This window comes from Hordeum vulgare, chromosome 5H (assembly GCF_904849725.1).
Source record: "Hordeum vulgare subsp. vulgare chromosome 5H, MorexV3_pseudomolecules_assembly, whole genome shotgun sequence".
In the NCBI taxonomy this organism is placed as follows: Eukaryota; Viridiplantae; Streptophyta; class Magnoliopsida; order Poales; family Poaceae; genus Hordeum; species Hordeum vulgare.
The window spans coordinates 560,785,792-560,807,267 of record NC_058522.1 but is presented as its reverse complement, the minus strand read 5'-3'; the positions used below and the strand labels follow the sequence as shown (position 1 = coordinate 560,807,267).

At 42.4% G+C, this 21,476-nt stretch overlaps 2 protein-coding genes across 2 annotated transcripts; one reads left to right on the top strand and one right to left on the bottom strand.

Moving 5' to 3' along the window:
- The first annotated feature begins 4,185 nt into the window (after positions 1-4,185).
- Positions 4,186-12,688, top strand: LOC123397309 (wall-associated receptor kinase 2-like). Its single transcript, XM_045091909.1, is given in 4 exon segments — positions 4,186-5,143; positions 9,612-9,761; positions 10,016-10,861; positions 11,445-12,688. Coding segments are annotated over 4 exon segments (3,198 nt in total).
- A 904-nt stretch (positions 12,689-13,592) lies between these two features.
- On the bottom strand, positions 13,593-18,418 carry LOC123452988 (glucose-1-phosphate adenylyltransferase large subunit). Its single transcript, XM_045129740.1, has 15 exons — positions 18,108-18,418; positions 17,907-18,020; positions 17,624-17,797; positions 17,366-17,458; positions 16,917-17,000; positions 16,780-16,835; positions 16,438-16,531; positions 16,167-16,279; positions 15,816-15,888; positions 15,209-15,289; positions 14,754-14,840; positions 14,451-14,555; positions 14,272-14,378; positions 14,109-14,169; positions 13,593-13,878 (listed from the first exon to the last, which is right to left on the bottom strand). Exons 1-15 carry the CDS (start codon positions 18,273-18,275, stop codon positions 13,777-13,779), a joined length of 1,512 nt encoding a protein of 503 aa, XP_044985675.1. The 5' UTR covers positions 18,276-18,418; the 3' UTR covers positions 13,593-13,776.
- Between the last annotated feature and the right edge of the window lie 3,058 nt (positions 18,419-21,476).

Here is a 21,476-nt window from a genome sequence, read left to right as displayed (position 1 = left end):
GTTGCCGCCACGTTGTGACCGTTTATTTATTGGGGAGTACTAGGCACGCTAGCGCAGGTCGCAGGCTGATCGTCCGATCTGCACGATGGACCATCAGATCTTTCCATGTAACATTTTTATCTTCATGCAATAAATTTCGACGCTATGCAGCATTTTTTGCAACGGTTGCAACAAAAAAAATTAATTATAGCAAAAAAATTATCTACATGATCGTAGCAAAAAAACGAAGAAGATGATGCGTGGTAGCAAAAGTTAAACGCTGGTTGTAGCAAAAATATACGTGACGTGTATGCAACTTTTTTAATGAACGGTTGCAGTAAAAAATAATACCGATTGTAGCAAAAAATAACACGGTTGTAGCAAGAGTCAAAACGCTGGTTGTAGCAAAAATTCAACGAACTCGAGTTGCAACCAAACGTATATGCAACTTTTTTACTGTACAAATCTAGTAAATAAAAAACGCTTGTAGTAAATATGAACGCTGGTTGCAACAAATTTACACGAGAAAAAAGCTGCATGGAAAACATTTGTAATAAAAAAAAACACGGTTGCAATAATTTTTACGAAAAAATGCTGCATACACCTGCCAGCGAGAACGATTCGGCCGGCACCGGGGGGAAACGTTTTCCTTATTTATTTGACAAGACCGTATAGTAACGAACTCTACTATGAAGTGACTGGTTGCGTTGCAAATAGTTTCTCTTTTTTTGTCTGTTATACTTCCTCTATCCCAAAATAACTCTCTTAACTTTATAGTAAGTCTAATACAAAGTTCCATTATGGTTATGGTTGAGGCACTTATTTTGACACAGAGAGTATTTGTCAAGCTGTGGGAAAATGTTTTTAACCAAAAAGGGTTCGGGGTTCCCTCAGCCCCATTTTGCTAAATGGAGGCAGCAAAAAGTAGACTGTTCACAACGCTAGAGCAAGCCAACGTTGTTGTATTCACCAAAAAAAAGAAAAAAGAGCTGAGCCTTAGCTGTGGGAAATTTGAGCTGCGTGAAGTATGTGGATGCGAGATCCAGTATGATGATCACAGAACAAGGACCTGAGCAAGCAATTAGCCTTCTTCTTCTTTTTTAGACAAAGCAATTAGCCTTCTTGTTTGTGTTCAAACGTTGGCCCAAATGAGGCGGCTTTAACTGGGCCTCGAGGTTTTGCTTGGACTCGGTGTTGTTGACTGCACAATGATCATATTACGATTTTCTTGATTGCAACGGGGGCTTAGACGGGAATTTCCTTCATAAGCTCATTGTATAGACTAGAACTTGAGCAGTACAATCGTGCAGGGTAGCTACTGATCGGCTGGCCCAAATCGAACGAGTGGCACCGCTCGTCGGTTGTGTTTCGTCCGCCTAGATACTGCGCACTACACATCCTCAAAAAATAAATGCCGCCTACTGCATAACGGAAAGACGACTTGCCTTCCACGCTCCCGCCTACTGTAGCTCCATAGAACAGTTTCCATGAGTTTTATTTTATTCAGATTTTTTCTATATAATTTCTTCATTTCTTCGTTTTATATTTTTGTGTTTTTATTTATCCCCTTTTTCAAATAAATGTCGACTTTTTTTAACTCAAAGTCACATTTTTCGCACACGCTAAACATTTTTTATATGCATGCTGAATATTTTATTAATACATTATGGTTATTTTACCCGAATTTATGTTGGATATTTGTCAAATGCACGATGAACATTTTTCATATAAATGCTAAAAAAATTCAAATACACACTGAATATTTTCCAGAATACATATTGAGTATTAGGAAAATAGGCATCGAACATTTAAGAAAATAAGATAACATTTTCAACACAATTTGAACATTTTCCAAAATTATAAGAAAATGTGCAGAAAATTTCTTAAGTGTTACTAACAATTTTCAAAATGTTAAAAATTTGTATTTAATGTACGAATTAATTTTATAAAAATAAGTAAACAATCTTTACATTGTATGCGCATTTTTATAAAATGTCATAAACATATTTTAATGTGATAAGCATTTTCTACAAATCCCCTGAACAAATTTGTTACATTACATGAACATTTTCAATGAACAGTGAGTTCACTTAAAAATAACTAGGGTAAAATAAAGAGAAAAAAGGAGCAAAGAGAAAAGAACGGAGCAAACCAATAAGTACTCTCTACATGGTAGGCCCATAACGGGCTCCATCAGGCCAGCCGTTCTTCCATCTCGCTAGAGTGTCACAAAGAGGTGCTCGTTTTCTTATATTTCTCTCTAGGTTTAGCTTTTGTATTCCTTCTACCAGTTTTTATCTTTTCATTCTATTTTTCACTCTTATGATTTAATTATTTCTTCCTTTCTTATTTTTAATTCAGCAACATTGGTGAACATTTTTAATCCCTCAAAATTTTAAATATCAAGAACATTTTAATTTTTGGGAAACATTTTAAAAAATCACGATTATGTTAAAATTCATGAATATTTATATTTCAAATACTTATGCAAATTCATGAATAATTTTAAAATATATAAATTTTCAAAATTGAGGAACATTGTTTTACGTTGTAAATATTTAAAAAATTCATGAATACTATAAAACCGTTGCTCTTCTTTCCACTTATTTGTCTAGTTAAGGAGCAACATAATTTTTCTCCGGTGAGGTGTTATCCCTGTGTTTTGTTGGATCGGTACATGCTACTGATCGTAGCAAATAGGAATACTCGATTAGGCCCATCTTGGGTCGATGGACATAGCCATCTAAGGAACGTTTGCCTAGAAAAACTATCATCTAAGGAATGTAAAAATCATCTGATACGACAAAAAAATGCAATTGCTAAAAGCGACCAGTAATAAGATCACATGGTTGTCATGCAAATTGGTTGTCGGTAGAGCCGACACCGGAAACAACAACTACATCCTCTTCAGACTCCACAAGCTTTGCTCTACAATTCCGACGACCGCCCCCACCTTCTTTCCCCAACGTGTGCAACCGCCGTGCCACTCCACAATCATGTCACCATGGTGCCAATCTGGTCGCCCCTGGACTTGCTGCCATCGATTTCAATCGGTTGTCCTTGACCGTGCAACTACTATTATCTCCAACCACACAGTCGTCCGATCCAATGGTCCTCCACCTTGATTTGGCCTTGCTTCTTGTGATGGTGGCGCCACATGCTGCTTCTTGTTCCTCATGCGTGAGGCGACAATCATTCGGACAAGAGAGCCAACGGCGGTCATGGCTGCGCCAGTTTTTGTTGCGTGAGGACCATTGTGAGGCGGTGTTTGTGAGGACCAACATGAAACAATAACGATATCGATTGTCAGGGCAAGACAAAGGTGGCATCAAATGACAATTGTGTTATGAGAGAGTGAACTTCCATGATGAGACAAAGGTGCGACGTCGTGAGCTCCAGCGGTGTTTTTGAGCGTATTGGCATTAAAGGGCGCGATGTTGATCGTTTTTTTTTCTTTACTCCCGCTGGCCATAGCCTAAACCATCGGTGGTGCTATCTTTTGGCCCATCGGTGGAGGGGTAATGTAGGGTAGTGATTCTTTCGAAGAGTTTGGAGTAGATTGTTTTTTTTTTAAATCAAACTAGTGATTCTAGAAATCCTTTTGAACTAAAGAGGCTGTAAAGGGAAGCATTGTATACGCATTAATCCGTACATACAATGATACAGGACCAAACTTGTTTAGATCACGCACCTACATACATTGCAAGTCGGAATTGCCTATCTGATTTAGACCGTTTCAATTCCAATAACAATGTGAAGTCTTTTTCCGGCAAAAAGCAAAACAATGTGAAGTCTTCTCGATTGCGCTTAATTTGCCGCTTTAAAGTACGTACGCTCTAACCGGCGAAAACATGCAGACCATCATTCATCTAGGAAATGAAATTAGTGCTTCCGATGGAAGAGTGTTGCCAGTGGCCACGACTCGGGCCCCTTTGCCAGGCATGCCGTAGTTAGTGCGCTAATCCGGCCCTTGAACCCCAGAGGGAGACAGCGACGTGAACACCACCATGACCATCTTCCGAACGATCGTGGACGCCATCAACTCGTCGTTATTCTAACCTAGCAACATCCAGTGTCGATGTGGAGACGGCAAGCAAGCTCCACTGTATATATAAGTGAAATGAAGGGCGCATGTCAACCCTCATCGTATCGTACACTGCTCTGCTCGCAGCGCAGGTCGAAACTACCTAGGATCGATCGCGATCTATGGCGCCAGCCAGCTCGGCAGCAGCGCTGGCAGCAGTGCTGGTGGCGCTGCAGCTATCTGCGGTGGTAGTGGTAGCGGCGGCTGATGCGCACGGCTGCACCAGGAAGTGCGGCGACGTCGGCGTGCCGTACCCGTTCGGCGTCGTCGGCGATCCGGGCGGGGCAGGCTGCTACCTGCCGGGCCTGAATCTCACCTGCGACCACGACCCCCCTCGGCTGCTGCTCGGCGACGGCACCCTTCAGGTCGTCGAGATCTCCCTCGACAACGCCACCGTGCGTGTCGTACGCGCCGGCGACATAAAGATGTACGACTACGACAGCGGGACGTTGGGCGGCGGACTCAAGGTCCACGGGACCTACTCGCTGTCTGCCGGTAACGAGCTCATTGTAACGGGTTGCAATGTGATGGCGGCGCTGTACGAGGAGACCAGCCACGTCATCATGAGCGCATGTGCCTCCTTCTGTCCCGTCCTCGACGCCGTCCTCACGGGCTTGGGCATGGGGTACGAGGACGCCCCCGGCAAGTACTGCAACGGCAAGTGGTGCTGCCAGGCGCCCATCGCCGCCGTCCGTGACGCGGCGACGAGCTATGTGAAGTTCAAATGGTTCGGCCACAACATAAGCGCGGATCAGGAGTCCGTGCAAGCGTCTGCCCACGTGTTCGTAGCCGAGGAGGGGTGGTTGGATAGTTACGACAGTGCTGTGGAATACCCTTTGTCGAAAGATACAGTGCCAGTTCCCATGCTGCTGGGCTGGGAGATTGTCGATGTAGACCCATCCCCATCCACGACAGATGACACCAACGGGTGGTGGCAGACCCAACGACGTGAGTGCCCCGGTAGAGTGGCCACCAGCATATGCAAGAGCAACAAAAGTACGTGCATTCAGGGTAGAGGCTATCGCTGCTACTGCGAGGACGGTTACCAAGGCAACCCTTACATGCTCGACGGCTGCAAAGGTTAGTAGTTAGTTGGCTGTAATAACATCTTATATTATGAGATGAAGAAACTAGTAGTATACATCAATTGACACAATCTACTTTCTTAACTAGATAATAATATGTACACATTGCTGCGAAAATATTGTTAAAATAAGTACATATGTGCTAAAAATAACTAAAACTAATGTTAAAGCAATCTCCATTTTACAATCGCAAAAAAAAAACCATCTTCATTCATATTCATATTTTAAAAACAATAAAATCTAAGAGCATGAATCATACGATAAAATGTCGACTTTTGCTTCTGCATCCCTAAAAGTTTACACGAATCTTAAAAGTTACTTGAAAAAGACTATTGCCATATTAGCATGTAGATCAAACATATTGAATTGGTTAATTTGGATACAAAAGACACTATTGCACTTTTGATAGAGTGGTAACTTCTAATCTCCACCTATAGTCTGCTTTGAAATCCATAAGCTTTTCTATGGGGTGCGGACCCCACAAAGTTCTAAAATGTTACGAAAAAATATAGCGCTTTTAGATTGTGATGAGATGAACTTTAGCAGACTAGCCATATTGGTAGCCTCCATAACATATGGGGTGCGGTTCATATGCTTTTGGAGGCTACATACACAAAGCGTAAACATAGAATCGCCATTAACAGAGTTCTAAAATGTTCCTTCATGTGGGACTCGCTTGTCAATGGCTGAACCAGATCTATTTCTTTTCGGCCTCATGAAATAACAATTGAGGCTTCAAACTTGACTGCAACATCGATTTCTAGTAGGAGTTCAATTATAATGCCTAGTATGATTTGAACAACATAACTAATCTCTAGAACTATTTGAACCTGAAAAAACATAGATTTCTACTCCCATCTAGTTCAGGCTCGTCCTCTATTTGAAAGTGACCTTGCAGGCGGGGATGCTTGGGCGACCTCCACTTCTTCGTTCACGTGCTCTACGAATTCCTGGGCGTCCTTGAGGTGGCTTCAGGCAACGACTTTGAAGTGTCGTGTCAAGGCAACATCCATTTCTGCAATGGTCGCGTGCATTATGAGACCAAATTATTGTTGGGCGTCACGGAGGTGATGTGGCCCTATGGTTGATTCAACCTTGTAGAATGCGTCTTCCTTGACCCACTCAGAAAAGGCCCAAGCCTTCTCTCAGAACCCACTCTCAGCGTGGTCCTCTTCGGTCTCGCCGAGGAACGGTCCAAGTAGAGGGGCCAACCGTTAGGACATGGTCGATGGGGGTGAGTCTGGCGGTGACGGGCAAGATGGGGGCTTAAGCATGGTGACAGCGAAGGGGGAAGATGGGTGCTCACTGGTGAATGGGAAGATGAATGAGGAGTGGAGTTAGCAAGCGGGTGTGAGTCAGTTTAGGCTGATCATAGCGGTGGTATCTTAGCTAGTAACATGCACTCGGGAATAGGAAACATGTTGGTGTGGCAGAGAACTAAAGAAGAAAGAGAAGGTTAGAGTAACATAGGTAGATACCGTATCATGTTAAATGCTATGCTACTTTGTGTCATGCATGGCAATAAATAAGAATATATAGGATACTATTCTATGATACTATGCACTATGATACACAAGAAGGAAGTAATATCATACACTAGTATCATATGGATGATACTAGTATATGATACTCTCCATTATGAGTAGTCTTATATACATGTGAACTGTCGCGCTCCACCGGGAAATGAGGGTGGAATTGGCGCGGGCGGGTGGGGAACGGATGCGAAATGCCATGACAACCATCAATGGACGCTCTTCCTGGTGAAAAAATGGTACTCGCACGACAAAGTGGTCAACCAAATTCCACCTATAGTTTGGTTGCCCGTATATAAACCACCATCTCCACATAGTTTGGTTGCCCGCATATAGGTTAGATGCACGTGAGAACTAATTTTGACCCGCCGTTTGGTTGGCCGCATTGTATTAGACACACATAGGACACGTTGTTTGGTTGCAACCTGCATAAGGTGCTCTCATCACTTCTCACTAGTGATGACCTTTCCACACATGATCTTAACTGTTTTACTTCTAGCTACAGAACAAATAATGGTCCATCCTAACTACTATGAAATGGAAGTACATATTATTAAGAGCCATATGGCTGAATGGGGAAAGTTCATCATCCATCTTCTTCCTCTTATTCTTCTTCTTCTTCTGCTAGTTCTTCCTTTTCATCTTTTTTTTTGTTGCTCTTACTCTTCTTATTCTTCAGATCCTTATCTACTTATGTTATCCCACATTGCCTTTGTCAACTCCGTCCTTTTGTTCTTCCATGCTCCGTTGTTAAATGACTCCGCACTATGGCCACCGATGTCAACATCGCCAGGCATCACATCTTCGTCCTCGGGCACGAGTTCATCAAAACCCATTGCAGGATCCGGTTATGAAGAATGCAACAAGCAATAACAAGATTAACTTGAATAGGGAAAGTGTGAAATGGCTTCTTATCCAGGATCTTAAACATGTTCTTGAGAGCTCCAAATGCCCTCTCAACAGTTACTCTAAGACTAAAGTGTTTGAGATTGATTAGCTCCAGAGAAGTCCTAGGATAGTTCCTACCAGAGAACTCGTTTAGATGGTATCTAATTTTCCCGAAGGGTGGAAGAACATATGGCTGACATGCATAGCCGACATCTCCTAGGTAGAACTTGCCATCACGGATGTTGATGCCACCATGGGGAATCATGTCGTCACTGAGTATGTTAGCATCATGTACTGACCCTTCCCAAGCAGCCAACACATATGTGAACTTCAGATCGAAATCAACAGCAGCAAGCACATTCTGGCTTGTGTAGTGCTTCCTCCCCTATATGCTGCAGATTGTGACCTCGACACTCTAACAGCGACATGAGTGTCATCTAGTGCCCCAATACAATCCTGAAATGGCAATACAAGATTGTGTTCGTGCTCATCTTGAACCATCCACGCATATCAAGTCCTGAACTACATACTGTGAGTGCTCACCTTGAAGTATGGATATCATCTTGGGCTAGTGCGACTCTTGGTTGGAGCCTGACCGGTTGGTGCCTTGATCATCTCTCCACTGAGCTCCCCAACAGCATAGAGCACTTGCTTGAAGTACCTAAGATGGTCTACATTGATCTCCTAAACGTGTCGTGGATAACCCTGAACCTCTATTTATGGCCAACAACATGGAGGAACATAGTCACTTGCTCTCTCACACTAGTGTGGATGCTATCTAGTAGCAGCCCCCTGCTCCTGAAGGTCTGAATAACTCTGGCAAATGGTGCTCTTTTCGTTGGAAGCATCAAGAGAGCCACTGTGTCATTGCAGTTGTAGATGTTGTTTAGATTGGCGATCCTCTCCTGCTCCAATATAACCATGGAGCATAAGTGATGACATGTCTCTCAGCACGACAAATAACTCTCTTGCTCATGAACATGAGCCATGCCTGAATCACACATATCAATGCCGCTGCCTGAAGTACCAACCACATCCGTGCATTCATAACCTAGTCCATATCGAGGGTGTGTTGATCAATGAAGAAATCGATCTTACACCTTGCCTAATGGCCTAACAAAGTACCTAACATAGGGGAAAGTGGGTATTGCTTATCGGCATCAGATATGAGGATGGTGAAGGGGGGGGGGCATGGCCGAGTCAAGGATGACCAACCGGTGGCAAAATGGAAAGGGAGTAGCAGCTCCTGCTGCGAGATAGAGTTGCCCGATTTCCATCTCCCGCCATCCCCACTCGCTTTCGGTTTGCTCCCCCGCATGTGAGCTTGTGCCACACTCAGCCCGGCTTGCTAGAAATTGCCAATCCATAGCGTGGCTCGCTAGAAACTGTCGATTCGGCAATTTCTAGCGAGTCGGGTAATGTGTTGCTTTAAGCTTCGTGTCGATGCGAGCCAGCCCACCGTGAAACCTAACACACTTTTCGTGGCCCAACTGGACCTGATTTTGGCTGATGCGGCCAATCAAACACGTCCTATATGTATGTACTAATCATGTAGCCAATGAGATGGAGAAAACCGAACACTTACCAACATCTGGTGAAGTAGCACGATTTAGAATTTTCAAAAAATTGTACGCTCCTTAGGCTGGCCTGTCCAACCATTTTTGTGTAGCTTCGAAGCATCCATCATAAGTCCATGACTTTACATAAATTAATTGTTACTCCCTCCGATAATGAAATATAAGAACATTTAGATCATTAAAGTAGTGATATAAACACTCTTATATTTCTTTATGGAGGGAGTATTATTTACCTCTTAGCCATATGGATTGGTAGATTAGTGCAAAGTGTAATTTATTACTACCATATGCATGGCTTGTTGATGCGCATTAATACATATAAAGGTAAAATAAGTATTGTGCTAGTATAATATTTGATCGTTGATGTTATCTGTAGTTATCAAATTACAAAAAATTACACAACCAATAACTTATTTTGTTACCCCACAAAAAAAGATAATTTATTTTGTTGATTACGTGACACCAGATATAAATGAGTGCGAGGAACCAGGAGGAAGTCGGTGCCTTGGTAAATGCACCAATACACAAGGATCTTTTTAGTGCGGGTGTCCAGAAGGAACCCAGGGCGACCCCAACCTGCCCGAAGGTTGCATCGTCCCTTCTGTCACAGTCACAGGTTAGTGAGGGCGCAATCTTTTCTCCACTTTCTCTTACTCCCTCCGTTTCTAAATATAAGTTTTTTAGAGGTTTTTATAAAAGACTACATACAGATGTATATAAATGTACTTTAAATAAGATTCATTAATTTTGTTTCGTATGTAGTTTTCTAATAAAATATTTAAAAAGATTCATATTTAAGAACGGAGAGAGTATAATACACCGACATACTGTATTAATTACTTCATGCAAAACCGATACTACTACCTGCAGGTAACTGCAACACGTCATGCGGTGACGTGAAAGTACCGTACCCTTTCGGCATGGGCCCTCTCCACTGCTACAGACCAGGGTTCAACCTCACATGCGACACAACAAACGAGAACATCACACGGTTGTTGCTCGGCGACTATGGGGACTTTCAAGTCCTCGATATCTCCCTCGCAAACACCACGGTGCGTGTTGTTCACACCGGTGCCTTCTTAGGCCTCACCTCTGGAGAAGACACTTTCTATTTCGAAGATGTTTTCAGGGAACCCTGGGAGAAGCCCTACTCCGTGTCGAGCCGTAACGAGCTCATCCTCATGGGATGCAATGCCAAGGCGACGCTGCTCGCGTCCGACAACAAAGCCATCCTTAGCGGATGCGCCTCCTTCTGCTCCTCCGACGTGAATGGCACCTATGCTACGACGGTGGCAAGGCGCAGCCACGGCAAGTATTGCTATGGCATGGGTTGCTGTCAGGCACGCATCTCCATGTCCAAGTACGGCGTGCTTGGGGCGTTGAGCTTAGAAGGGCTCGACCGAAGAAACGCGCTGAGTCCTAAATCAGCATATGTGTTAATCGCGGAGGAAGGGTGGTTTGATTTGGGTAGGTTATCTGAAGAGCTGGTGCGGACGATTCAGCACGAGGAAATTCCGATGATTCTACAGTGGGAGGTCTTGTTGCCCGGCTTTCCTCCAGCTAAAGTGAGCTCGCAGCAGCCGAATTGCCCCGCCGAGGTAGCCGATAGCATCTGCAAGAGCGAGCACAGCCACTGCGTACAGGAGAGACGTGGCTATTCGTGCCAATGCATGGACGGCTACCAGGGCAACCCCTACCTCCTCGATGGATGCCAAGGTTTGTTAGAATCTACTACCCATCTACTCCCTCCATTCCTAAATACAAGTCTTTTTAAAGATTTTATTAAAAGACTACATAAAGACATATTTTAAAAATAGATTTATTTGTTTTGCTTTGATAGGTAGTTTTTTAGTGAAATTTTTAAAAATACTTATATATTTAGGAAGGGAGGGAGTAGTTCAACATCTAGTAGTACCAGCTTGCTGCTTACGCTTCTATATATGCCTGTGCTCTATGTATGGGTCCTGTTAATTTGGCTCAATTGTTTCTCTATGATGAGACGTAACTAATGAAGTTAATTTAACGTTTTTGTCTCCAGCTCCAGGTGGCCGCCGCCGGTTATTATTTAAAGGTGAGTCACACTGCAATAACTCTGGGAGAATTTTTGATCTATTTTTTTCCTTCAAAGTTGCCAGTACTACTACTACATAGCATAGCCCATCAGCATTCTGATTATGAATCGACTTATTTAGCTTGTTGTCACTACAAAGCATCCTAGCTGTTTGTCGATATGGTTGGATTACACCTTGTTGATTCTTAGCAAGCATGTATACATGTGCTATAGATATATATCTGTTAGAGAAAACGAATAATAATATTTGTAACTTTGCAGATAAAGGTGTCATTATAGGAGTTGCCAGCGGGGCAGGCTTTGTACTTTTGGTTTTTGTCGGGCTTTTTATATCCAAGAAGTTAAAACATCAAAGGACACAAATGTTGAAGCAAAAGTTCTTTGAGCAGAATCGTGGTCAATTGCTGCAACAGTTAGTATCCCAAAGAGCCGATATTGCAGAGAGGATGATCATATCTTTAGAAGAGCTAGAGAAGGCGACAAACAACTTCGATAAAGCTCGTGAGCTTGGTGGCGGAGGACATGGCACCGTGTACAAAGGAATTTTATCAGACCTCCATGTTGTGGCTATCAAGAAACCAAAGAAGGTGGTTCAGAAAGAGACTGATGAGTTTATCAATGAGGTTGCTATACTGTCACAAATCAACCATCGAAATGTGGTAAAACTCTATGGTTGTTGTCTTGAAACAGAAGTCCCAATGTTGGTCTATGAGTTCATATCAAATGGTACCCTTTATGATCATCTTCATGTTGAAGGGCCAATATCGTTGTCATGGGGTGACAGGCTACGAATATTAATCGAAACAGCTAAATCTCTAGCATATCTTCACTCAACAGCTTCAATACCTATCATTCACAGAGACATCAAGTCAGTTAACATACTTTTGGATGATACTCTAACAACAAAGATAGCGGATTTTGGAGCATCAAGGTATATTTCAGTGGAGAAATCAGGGTTAACAACCATGGTGCAAGGCACCGTTGGATATTTAGACCCTATGTACTTCTACACAGGGCGACTCACGGAGAAAAGTGATGTATACAGTTTTGGTGTCATGGTTGTAGAACTGTTGACTAGAAAAAAACCATTTTCATATTTATCCCCTGGTGGTGAAGGCCTTATTGCACATTTCGCTGTGTTGTTTGCAGAAGATAACTTGTCACAGATACTAGATCCACAAGTTATAGATGAGTCGAGCAGAGAAGTACCTGAAGTTGCTAAACTTGCAATAGCATGTACACAATTAAAAGGAGAGGATCGCCCAACCATGCGACAAGTGGAGTTGACACTAGAAAGCCTACAATCATCAATGCATATTGTTTTAGATAATGTGGTGGATGAGGAATTTGAGAATGACATTATTCCAACAAATTACCCAATGAATGAGCATGAAAGAGGCAGCGACGAGGATTCGAGGAGACAATATAGTATGGAAGACGAGCTCATGATATCATCAAGGTATCCTCGGTAGTTTGCACATGGTTTGGACATAGTTAATCTATCTTGTCCGGTTTTCTAAAGATCCTTGTTAAAATGACATTGTTGGCCCCTTTTCTCCGTCGTGTGTCAATTTTGATTCTTGTTGTTTCTCACCATTCACTGTAATTTTACAAATTTAGCTGTAAACATGTTTTTATCTTCAATAATATAAGTTGAGCATACTGAAAATCCCTTACTATACTTTTTGTCATTATGTTACTTGTGTGTGTGTTATGTACTTATGTTTAGGAGTGCATCATTTACCCCCGCGTGCTCATTCCAACTTGCCGCGGGAGTAGTTCTTTGTATCCCACTTTGCGGTCATTTGCCTTAAATCTTCACTGTCAATTAATGAAAATGGCAAATTTGTTGCCTTGTTTTGTTAAAAAAAACAGAGAGGGGAACGACAAACCATCATCAAAGAAAGCAAATGTTAGACGGACAGTTTCAGTTGATGATGTGATGTGAGCAGAAAGGGGGGAGCTGTACGTCGGTCGCTACAGCGCATCCGCACATGACCGTCGATTCCACCAGAATTTCTCACCGGAATTATCAGGCCGTGATCTCATCGGAATTCAGAGGATGCCACGACCAAAGGCTTAGCAGTGGATGCTCACACTCTCCAACAAGCGAAAAAAACCCGAAAAGCTGAAACAAATTTTTCAAAATTTCAGCACTTTTAGTGGGTACCCATTTTTTTAGATAACCTGAAAAATTCAAGCTTGGTTCAAACTGATTTCAAAGAAATCGAAATATAATTAAAAATCATTATGATCAGGTGGATTTTGATAGATTGAAATCCAAAAGAATTTGTGAAATTCCTGAAATTTGTTGAGGTTCACATATTTCGGTGCGGTGCGAAAGTTTTCTATTTTCAAAATTTAAAACCTCGGTCATATTGAAAACGCTATTTGAATTTTTAAATCAATTCGGTGACACGACATTGCATGTTTGAGGACCAAAGTCATCTTGTATACACAAGGAGAATTTTCAAGGTTGCCACGCATCTTATTGGAAGAGTACAAACGAATTCTTTATTTCTCTTGCTTAACTGGAGACTGGAGAGTCACTTCTTTCAGATCATATGACTAATCCATCCGCGATCACTGAGTTCTTCAGCACAACCGTGATGCCGGACCGGATGTGGAAGCCTTCTGATGTCCTGTCTGATTCCTGTACACCCTGCAAAGAACCCAACAGCAAACCACAGGTTCAGTAGATAATCCAATGACACCAACTCTGAAGGGCGGTTCACTGGAAATGAATGGTAGTGTTTCAGCCGAACGCCGTAGAAATCTTGTCAAATGAGAGCAACATTGTGGAACCATAGCTTGTTGATTCATATGCTGGTAGTCCGATCATCATGCGGCGGTTCTTGAAGAAGAAAAGGTGGCAGAGAACAACATGCTTACCTCGGTGTTAGCAATGGTCACGTTCTTCCCTATCCTCGCATTCTTGTCAATGATGCAGTTTCTGGGCACAACAAGAGGGGGGCATTTGTCAGACAAGAGTAATACTACAACACGATGTCTGAATTGGTGAGCGGTGAGCTAGGAAGCAAATATGTGTGCATACTGAATCGAAGTGTTCTCCCCGATCCCAATTGGAACCTTTCCTTCAGCCAGCTGGTCACCTCTTTCCGCATCAGTTTCATAGAAATCAGCACCGAGCATTACCGTATCCTGAAGAAATGGAGAACCACATTAATGGATTCTTATTGGTGTCCTATGCTTTTTGCAAGCAAGAGGTCTGACCTTGAGGTGTACGTTGGAGCCTATCCGAGAACGGATTCCAACGACACTGTGCTCTACCCTGCATTTATCCAAGAAACATCCGTGGGAAATGATCGAATCAGTGATCTGCAATGGTATCCACATGTTAGGCGGCACGGTAACCAAATCGACTTCTTAGTAACTAAGGGCGCAAAGGGAAAGCACCACGATAATGACGATACAATGTCATGGAAAGAATTTTGGGTAGTAAAAATGGTACACGCAGAATTTTCACAAAAGAATAGTGCAAAATGGGAGTCATACTAGCCTAGAGCCAACACATACCTTACTACCGCTGATCATAGATGGTGGTAGGTTTCTCCGTGATGTGTACATCGGTTTGCTAGCATCATAGAAGCTGAACTTTGAAGGCTGCATAGTTTAATGAAAAGATGATCACATGTTACAAAAGGTCCAGGTTTTTGCTTTATTCCTTGCAAAATAAAAGTTCATTGCTTGATACGTATTACATTATCACTATTAGTACATTGCATTTATCTGTTTTGTAGAGTGCTTTCTGAAGTTCTTGCACCTTGTAAAGTGTCAATGTATATATCTACTGCCTCACTGGGTCATATCAATAAAGAGTGATATTTCATAAGAGTAACTATTAACACCATACATTGAATAGAACTAACACCAGAACCAATAACATAGCGGTGCAGGAAAAGAAGGGCAAAGGTAAAAGGATAACAAAATAAAGAGGCAGCTTGTCATTAGTTTGCACAGACTAACCATACCTGTTCAGCAAGGGCAAGATTTGCTTCGAAGAAGGATTTAATAGTTCCAATGTCTTCCCAGTAATCATTGAAAAGATATGCCTGGAGGGTTAAATATTAGATACTGGTGACATCATACGGAAGTTAAGGTTTACTGAAAAAAACAACAACATAAAGATACAGTTTTAACACTTTGAAACAAAAAAATACTAATAGGGAATTAAAATGGCAATGTGCTATGCCATCATCCTACATTTCTGTCTTCAGTTGTGCAGTTTTAGATGCCTGGCTGCAATTGAAGAAGGCACCAGTAGGTGATGCTGACAAAATCACATGCTAGGTAGATGTGGAATAATAATTTTCACAGGTAGTAACGGAATAGTCATTTTCTTTTTTGGGCAAATTTTAACATGCTTCCTCTTACCCCCTTTTTTTACATGTGAGGTAAGAAGGTAAGAGTTAATCAAACCACTAATTAATGAGATCAACTGCTCAGATCTAGTATATACTCTTACCTCTCATGACAAAAGAGGGGGTAAGAGGGAGTATGTTAAAACTGTTTTTTTAACTGCTCAGAAAAGCTTACACAGCATGCCTACTAATGATTGCACTTATGATATCCACGTACCTTTACATTAATCTCTCTTGCTGCAGCAGGAATTATTTCAGAGCCAAAATCATTTGCAGTGGGAAAACGCCATCTGACCTAACAACAATGCACTGCTTATTAAGATCTACTTGTGATCAAGTTGTTCTATGAAAAATGCACCTTACTACAACATAAGGTAGTGTCCCAAAAAAATCTACAACATCAAATATTTGAAGATGAAACAGCTTGTTTTAGTACTTTGCATGTTTATTGGAACTTTGGCAGTTTGCCTTATATTTGGGGAACTGAAAACACTTTTTTTCAAGGAAGAATCAAATATAAATATTTAACTGACATCATTTTGAGATCCAATAAGTTGAATTGGCATACCTCAAAAGATTTAGAAGTATCTCTTTCTTGAATATGTATACCCCCATTGAAGCTATGTATGGTTTCTTTTCTGCTTCCTCCTTCGGTAAGCCGAGGAGAGTGGTGTCAACTTGCTGCCAAAAACAAATGGCCATGAACTTCTGTTTTATTTTATTTGAATGGCATTCTCAGTGTTGTACTAACTGATAAGCTGTGCACTTGGCCATCTAGAATGTTATTCTCAAGTGTGGACTGGAGAGGTGAGTGGCACGAAGAAACCAATACAACTTACCATTGCTTTCAAGTCAGCTCCTTTCGGTTTTTCACTAAATGAAATAACTCTTCCTGTGTCGTCTATCTTCATTAGACCAAAATCAGACGCCCGGCTAACATTGAAAACAAAATTATTCATTTCTAATCCACAGGACACAAACTGACAGAGTGTTAAATCGAAGAGTTCATTATATGCTAAAAATCAAACATTTTCCTTAGCAAAGCAATGGCAATTCATTTTTTTTCAAAAACTTCAAAACTGAAGAAGAATTATAGTATTTCCTCTGCATGTAGATGATGCACGGTGGAAGGCCACTTGTGACCTTATGTACATTAGCCACCGAAATAGAGAGGAAATCACCTGTCGTCAATAGGCAAGCAACAGATGCTGATGCCTGCATCTCTCTGCCGATGACTCTGCATACGGAGTGGGGAGAGCAATTTAGCCATGTAACTGAACAGACAAGTGTGGAAAACAATATTTATGCGGTAAATTACCTGAACAAAGTCCATGTAGTCCATACGGTAGAGGTGATCGCCCGAAAGAATCAATACATCCTCTATGTCTTTAGATTTGGCATCCTGGAAAGCAAAAAAACGTGCAGAGTTACAAGCATGAGGTTTCCAGTAGCGGGACCGAAAGCACATCTGAAAAACAGGTTCTTGATCCAATGATTGTGGAATTATATCAGTATATCAGGAGCACAAATAAAGCTCATCGCACAAGTAATGCAATGGACTAGACACAGCAAGCACCATAGTGCTGTTGTGTCTAAGAGGCTCTGTGTTTTTCTAAAGTGAAAATGGATTTGTGCAAAACTACAATGAAACCACACCACATGAACATCTTCCTAGCTACCACGTGCACACTCCCTGCATCGCGATTCATCATCTGTAGTGATGAAAGAAAAATGCATACCATTCGCACACACCGAGAGAAAACGTACATCGAAAAGCCAAGCGAATTGCCGAACCGCGTCGGCGGTACCCTGAAACCACCTCTTTCCCTCCGATCCAGGCCTCTGAGTTGCTGCCAGAACCTGAAAATAAAACAGTCAGCTTCCACAGTTCCACTCTGTTATCCCTGTTTCAGATAATCAAAGCAAGACCCGAAGATTCCTTGAAGAAGTGCGTCTGCCATCCATAATACATTATCCCCTAATAACTAGTATAAGCAGTCTGAATTGAACTGCAGGATTTGGCACCTCGACGAAACCGTCTCCGAAGCCGACGCCATTGCTGAAGTTGTAGGCCCTGGAGAGGTGGCGGTTGAGGGAGGCGGAGTTGAACTGGGTGAGGACGTACACCTTGTTGATCCCGCTGTTGATGCAGTTGCTCATGGGCACGTCGATGAGCCTGTACGCGCCGCCTATCGGCACCTGCGGCGGGTGGCACCGTCGACGAGTCAGTCCAATGCCTGTCAAACAGTCTAATCTACTCGCATTTGCCGAATCATGGAAAGTGGAGTGGTGGTAAGTGGTAACTCACCGCCGGCTTGGCCCTGCGCTTGGTGAGAGGGAAGAGCCTGGTCCCGGCGCCGCCGCCGAGGATGACCGCCACCACCGTCCTCGGGTTCGTCGTCTCCGCGTCCTCGTCCGCCGACTGCACGGCAAAGAGTCATGGACTGCATGACCAGAGCTAGCCAGTGACTGGGGAGACCGAGAGGGACGGGGCACGTGTGTCACTTACGGCGGCTACGGCGGCGGCGGCGGCGGCGGACTCTGTGGTCGCGACGGAGACGCGCACCGAGGGGCGGCACTGGCGGCGGCCTTGGAGCGGCCGGACGCGCGCGCATCCGAGCGCGCCCCGGCGCGCGGCGGCGGCCACGGAGGCGGGGGCAGCGACGCGCAGGTCCATCGCGCAACCAATGAATCCGCCCGGCCGGGAGCTTGGTTTGGGCTGTGCTTCTTGCGCCGGCGGCGTGCTCGCGAGAGTCACGGGAGTGTGAGGTGGCCGCGTCCAATCCTCAGCTCGGCCTCACGATAGACTTGCTGCTTCATCGGCGTTCCACGTGTCCACTTTGGGCGTATGTGGAGAATCACGTGGGAATGAGTTGCTCGGTTCCGCTAGAGCAGTTTTGCATTGCGGTTGGTAAAACATTTGATTGATTTTGTTAGGAATAGTTTTGCATTGTGTTTTGGTAATATAATTTCTTGTATTTGCTAGGATAATTGTCTGGATTTTTTCTATGAATAGTTGCTTTGGATCTTGCTAGAAGTGTGGATTTTTGCTATGGGTGCAGTTGCTTAGAGTTTGCAAGAACAATTGCTATATGAAGATGTGTATAGATCCATACACATAAGATGAGTAGGAGTTGCACAAAGTGTGACACTCCAGATGCTAGGGGAGAGATCAGAACTTGCATGGGGGAATATAATACAGTTTGCCCACAAATCAATGCAAGTCGAACATATTTTTTCGCACGAAGTTGCGTGCAGAAATAGTATAAGTTGGATATGACATTTCACTACTTTTCCACCTAAAATAGTAATGCTAGAATTATTTCAGGGGTTTTAAACTATCACGCATGTGATGAGTGGGGTTGGAGAGGAGTGGGGTCGAGAGCTTGACGAATACAGGAGTTGCTCAAAACATGAGGACCACTTGCATAGTAAGGGAAGATGAGAGCTAAGTTGTTCATCAGGGGATCTAATTTGCCCTACAATCTCGAGAAAAAATTGTAGGGTCTAAGTTGTCTATTGATGTCTATCATGCAACTTTATTCTTGTAGATGTTGTTGGGCCTCCAAGTGCAGAGTTTTGTAGGACAACAACAAATTTCCCTCAAGTGGATGACCTAAGGTTTATCAATCCGTGGGAGGTGTAGGATGAAGATGGTTTCTTTGAAACAATCGTGCAATCAAATACAAGAAATCTCTTATGTTCCCAACACACCTAATACGAGTGTAGTATGGATATTAGAAATATATTTTTATAATCTGTATAAATAAAACACCGAGGTAACAATTAGTAAACAGCGAGCAAAACAATATATTAATGCTCAGAAACAAGGCCTAGGGTTCAACCTTTTACTAGTGCAATCTCTCAACAATGCTAACATAGTAGAATCATATGGTCATCCCTCAACATGCAACAAAGAATCACTCCAAAGTTCCTATTAGTGGAGAACATAACAAGAAGTTGTTGTAGGCAGCAAACTACCTCAAAGTTATTCTTTCACATCAATCTTTTGGGCTATTCTATAGGTGTCACAAACAGTCCTAGAGTTCGTACTAGAATAACACCTATGATACATATCAATCAACCCTAATGTCACCTAGATACTCCAATGTCACCACAAGTATCCGTGGGTTAATTATTCAGCATGCATCAAATAATTTCAGATTCATCATATTCAATCCAACACAAAGAACTTCAAAGAGTACCCCAAGATTTCTATCGGAGAAGATAGGTCAAGAACGTGTATCAACCCCTATGCATAGATTACACCATTGTCACCACGGGAATTTGTAGTCTTACTCAACTTCACACCTTGCAATATAGACAAGAACCCTTCCTTGGATTGATCCATTTTGAACTTCTTCAAAAATTTGTCAAGGTATGTGATCTGTGAAAGTCCTATTAAGCGTCTTGATCTATCTCTATAGATCTTGATGCCTAATATGTAAGCAGCTTCTCTTAGGTCCTTCACTGAAAAATTCTTATTCAAATAATCCTTTACACTTCCCAAAAATTCTATATTGTTTCCAATCAGCAATATGTCATCCACATATAATATTAGAAATGTTATAGAGCTCCCACTCACTTTCTTGTAAATACAAGCTTCTCCATAAACTTGTACAAACCCAAACGCCTTGATCACCTCATCAAAATGAAGATTCCAACTCCAAGATGCTTGCACCAGTCCATAAATGGATCTCTAGAGCTTGCACACTTTGTTAGCATTCTCTGGATCGATAAAACCTCCTGGTTGCATCATATACAACTCTTCCTTAAGGAAACCATTAAGGAACATTGTTTTGACATCCATCTGCCAAAATTCATAATCGAAAAATATAGCTATTGCTAACATGATTCTGACGGACTTAAGCATCACTACATGTGAGAAAGTCTCATTATAGTCAACTCCTTAAACTTGTGAAAAACCCTTTGCCACAAGTCGAGATTTATAGACGGTGATATTATCGTCGGCGTCTGTCTTTTAAAGATCCATTTATTATGAATGGACTTTCGCCCTTTAGGTAATATTTCCAAAGTCCACATTTTGTTTTCATATATGGATCCTATCTCGGATTTCATGGCATCTAACCATTTGTTGGAATCTGGACCCACCATCGCTTCTCCATAGTTCGTAGGTTCATTGTTGTCCAACAACATGATGTTTAATACATGGTTACCGTACCACTCAGGAGCGGTGCGTGCCCTTGTCGACCTACGAGGTTCGAAAGCTACTTGATCCGAAGCTACATGATCATCATCATTGACTTCCTCTTCAACTGGTGTATGCTCCCCAGAAACATCATTCTGCGCTGCGCTACTCTCTTGTTGAAGTAAAGGTTCTACAACCTCATCAAGTTCTATCTTCCTCTCACTCAATTCTTTCGAGAGAAACTCTTTCTCAAGAAATGTTCCATTCTTAGCAACAAACACTTTGCCTTCAGATCTGAGATAGAAGGTGTACCCAACTGCCTCTTTTGGGTATCCTATGAAGACGCATTTCTCCGCTTTGGGTTCCAATTTTCTGGCTGAAGCTTTTTGACATAAGCATCACATCCCCAAACGTTAAGAAACGACAACTTTGTTTTCTTGCCAAACCACAGTTCATATGGCGTCATCTCAATGGACATAATGCCCTATTTAAAGTGAATGCATGTGTCTCTAATGCATAACCCCAAAATGATACAATTTTAACATGGATAATAAATGATTATATCAAAAACGAAATATAATAATAACTATTTTATTATTGCCTCTAGGGCATATTTGCAACAAACACGATCATGGAGGGGTTCATCATCCTCATTTGTGCTCCTTTGATGACGCGTGAGCAGTTCATGGCCACGGAACACAGGAGACCGAAAAGTCAAACATGAGTCAT

What these genes read in the sequence shown, in the direction of transcription:
- LOC123452988 (XM_045129740.1), bottom strand. Translation starts at nt 18,275, where the DNA reads ATGGACCTGCGCGTCGCTGCCCCCGCCTCCGTGGCCGCCGCCGCGCGC. An exon ending in GAGCTGACTTGAAAGCAATG is followed by an intron (nt 16,280 to 16,437) that starts GTAAGTTGTATT and finishes TGTTTTTGGCAG; the next exon opens with CAAGTTGACACCACTCTCCT. An exon ending in ATACTTCTAAATCTTTTGAG is followed by an intron (nt 15,889 to 16,166) that starts GTATGCCAATTC and finishes TTGTTAGGTCAG; the next exon opens with ATGGCGTTTTCCCACTGCAA.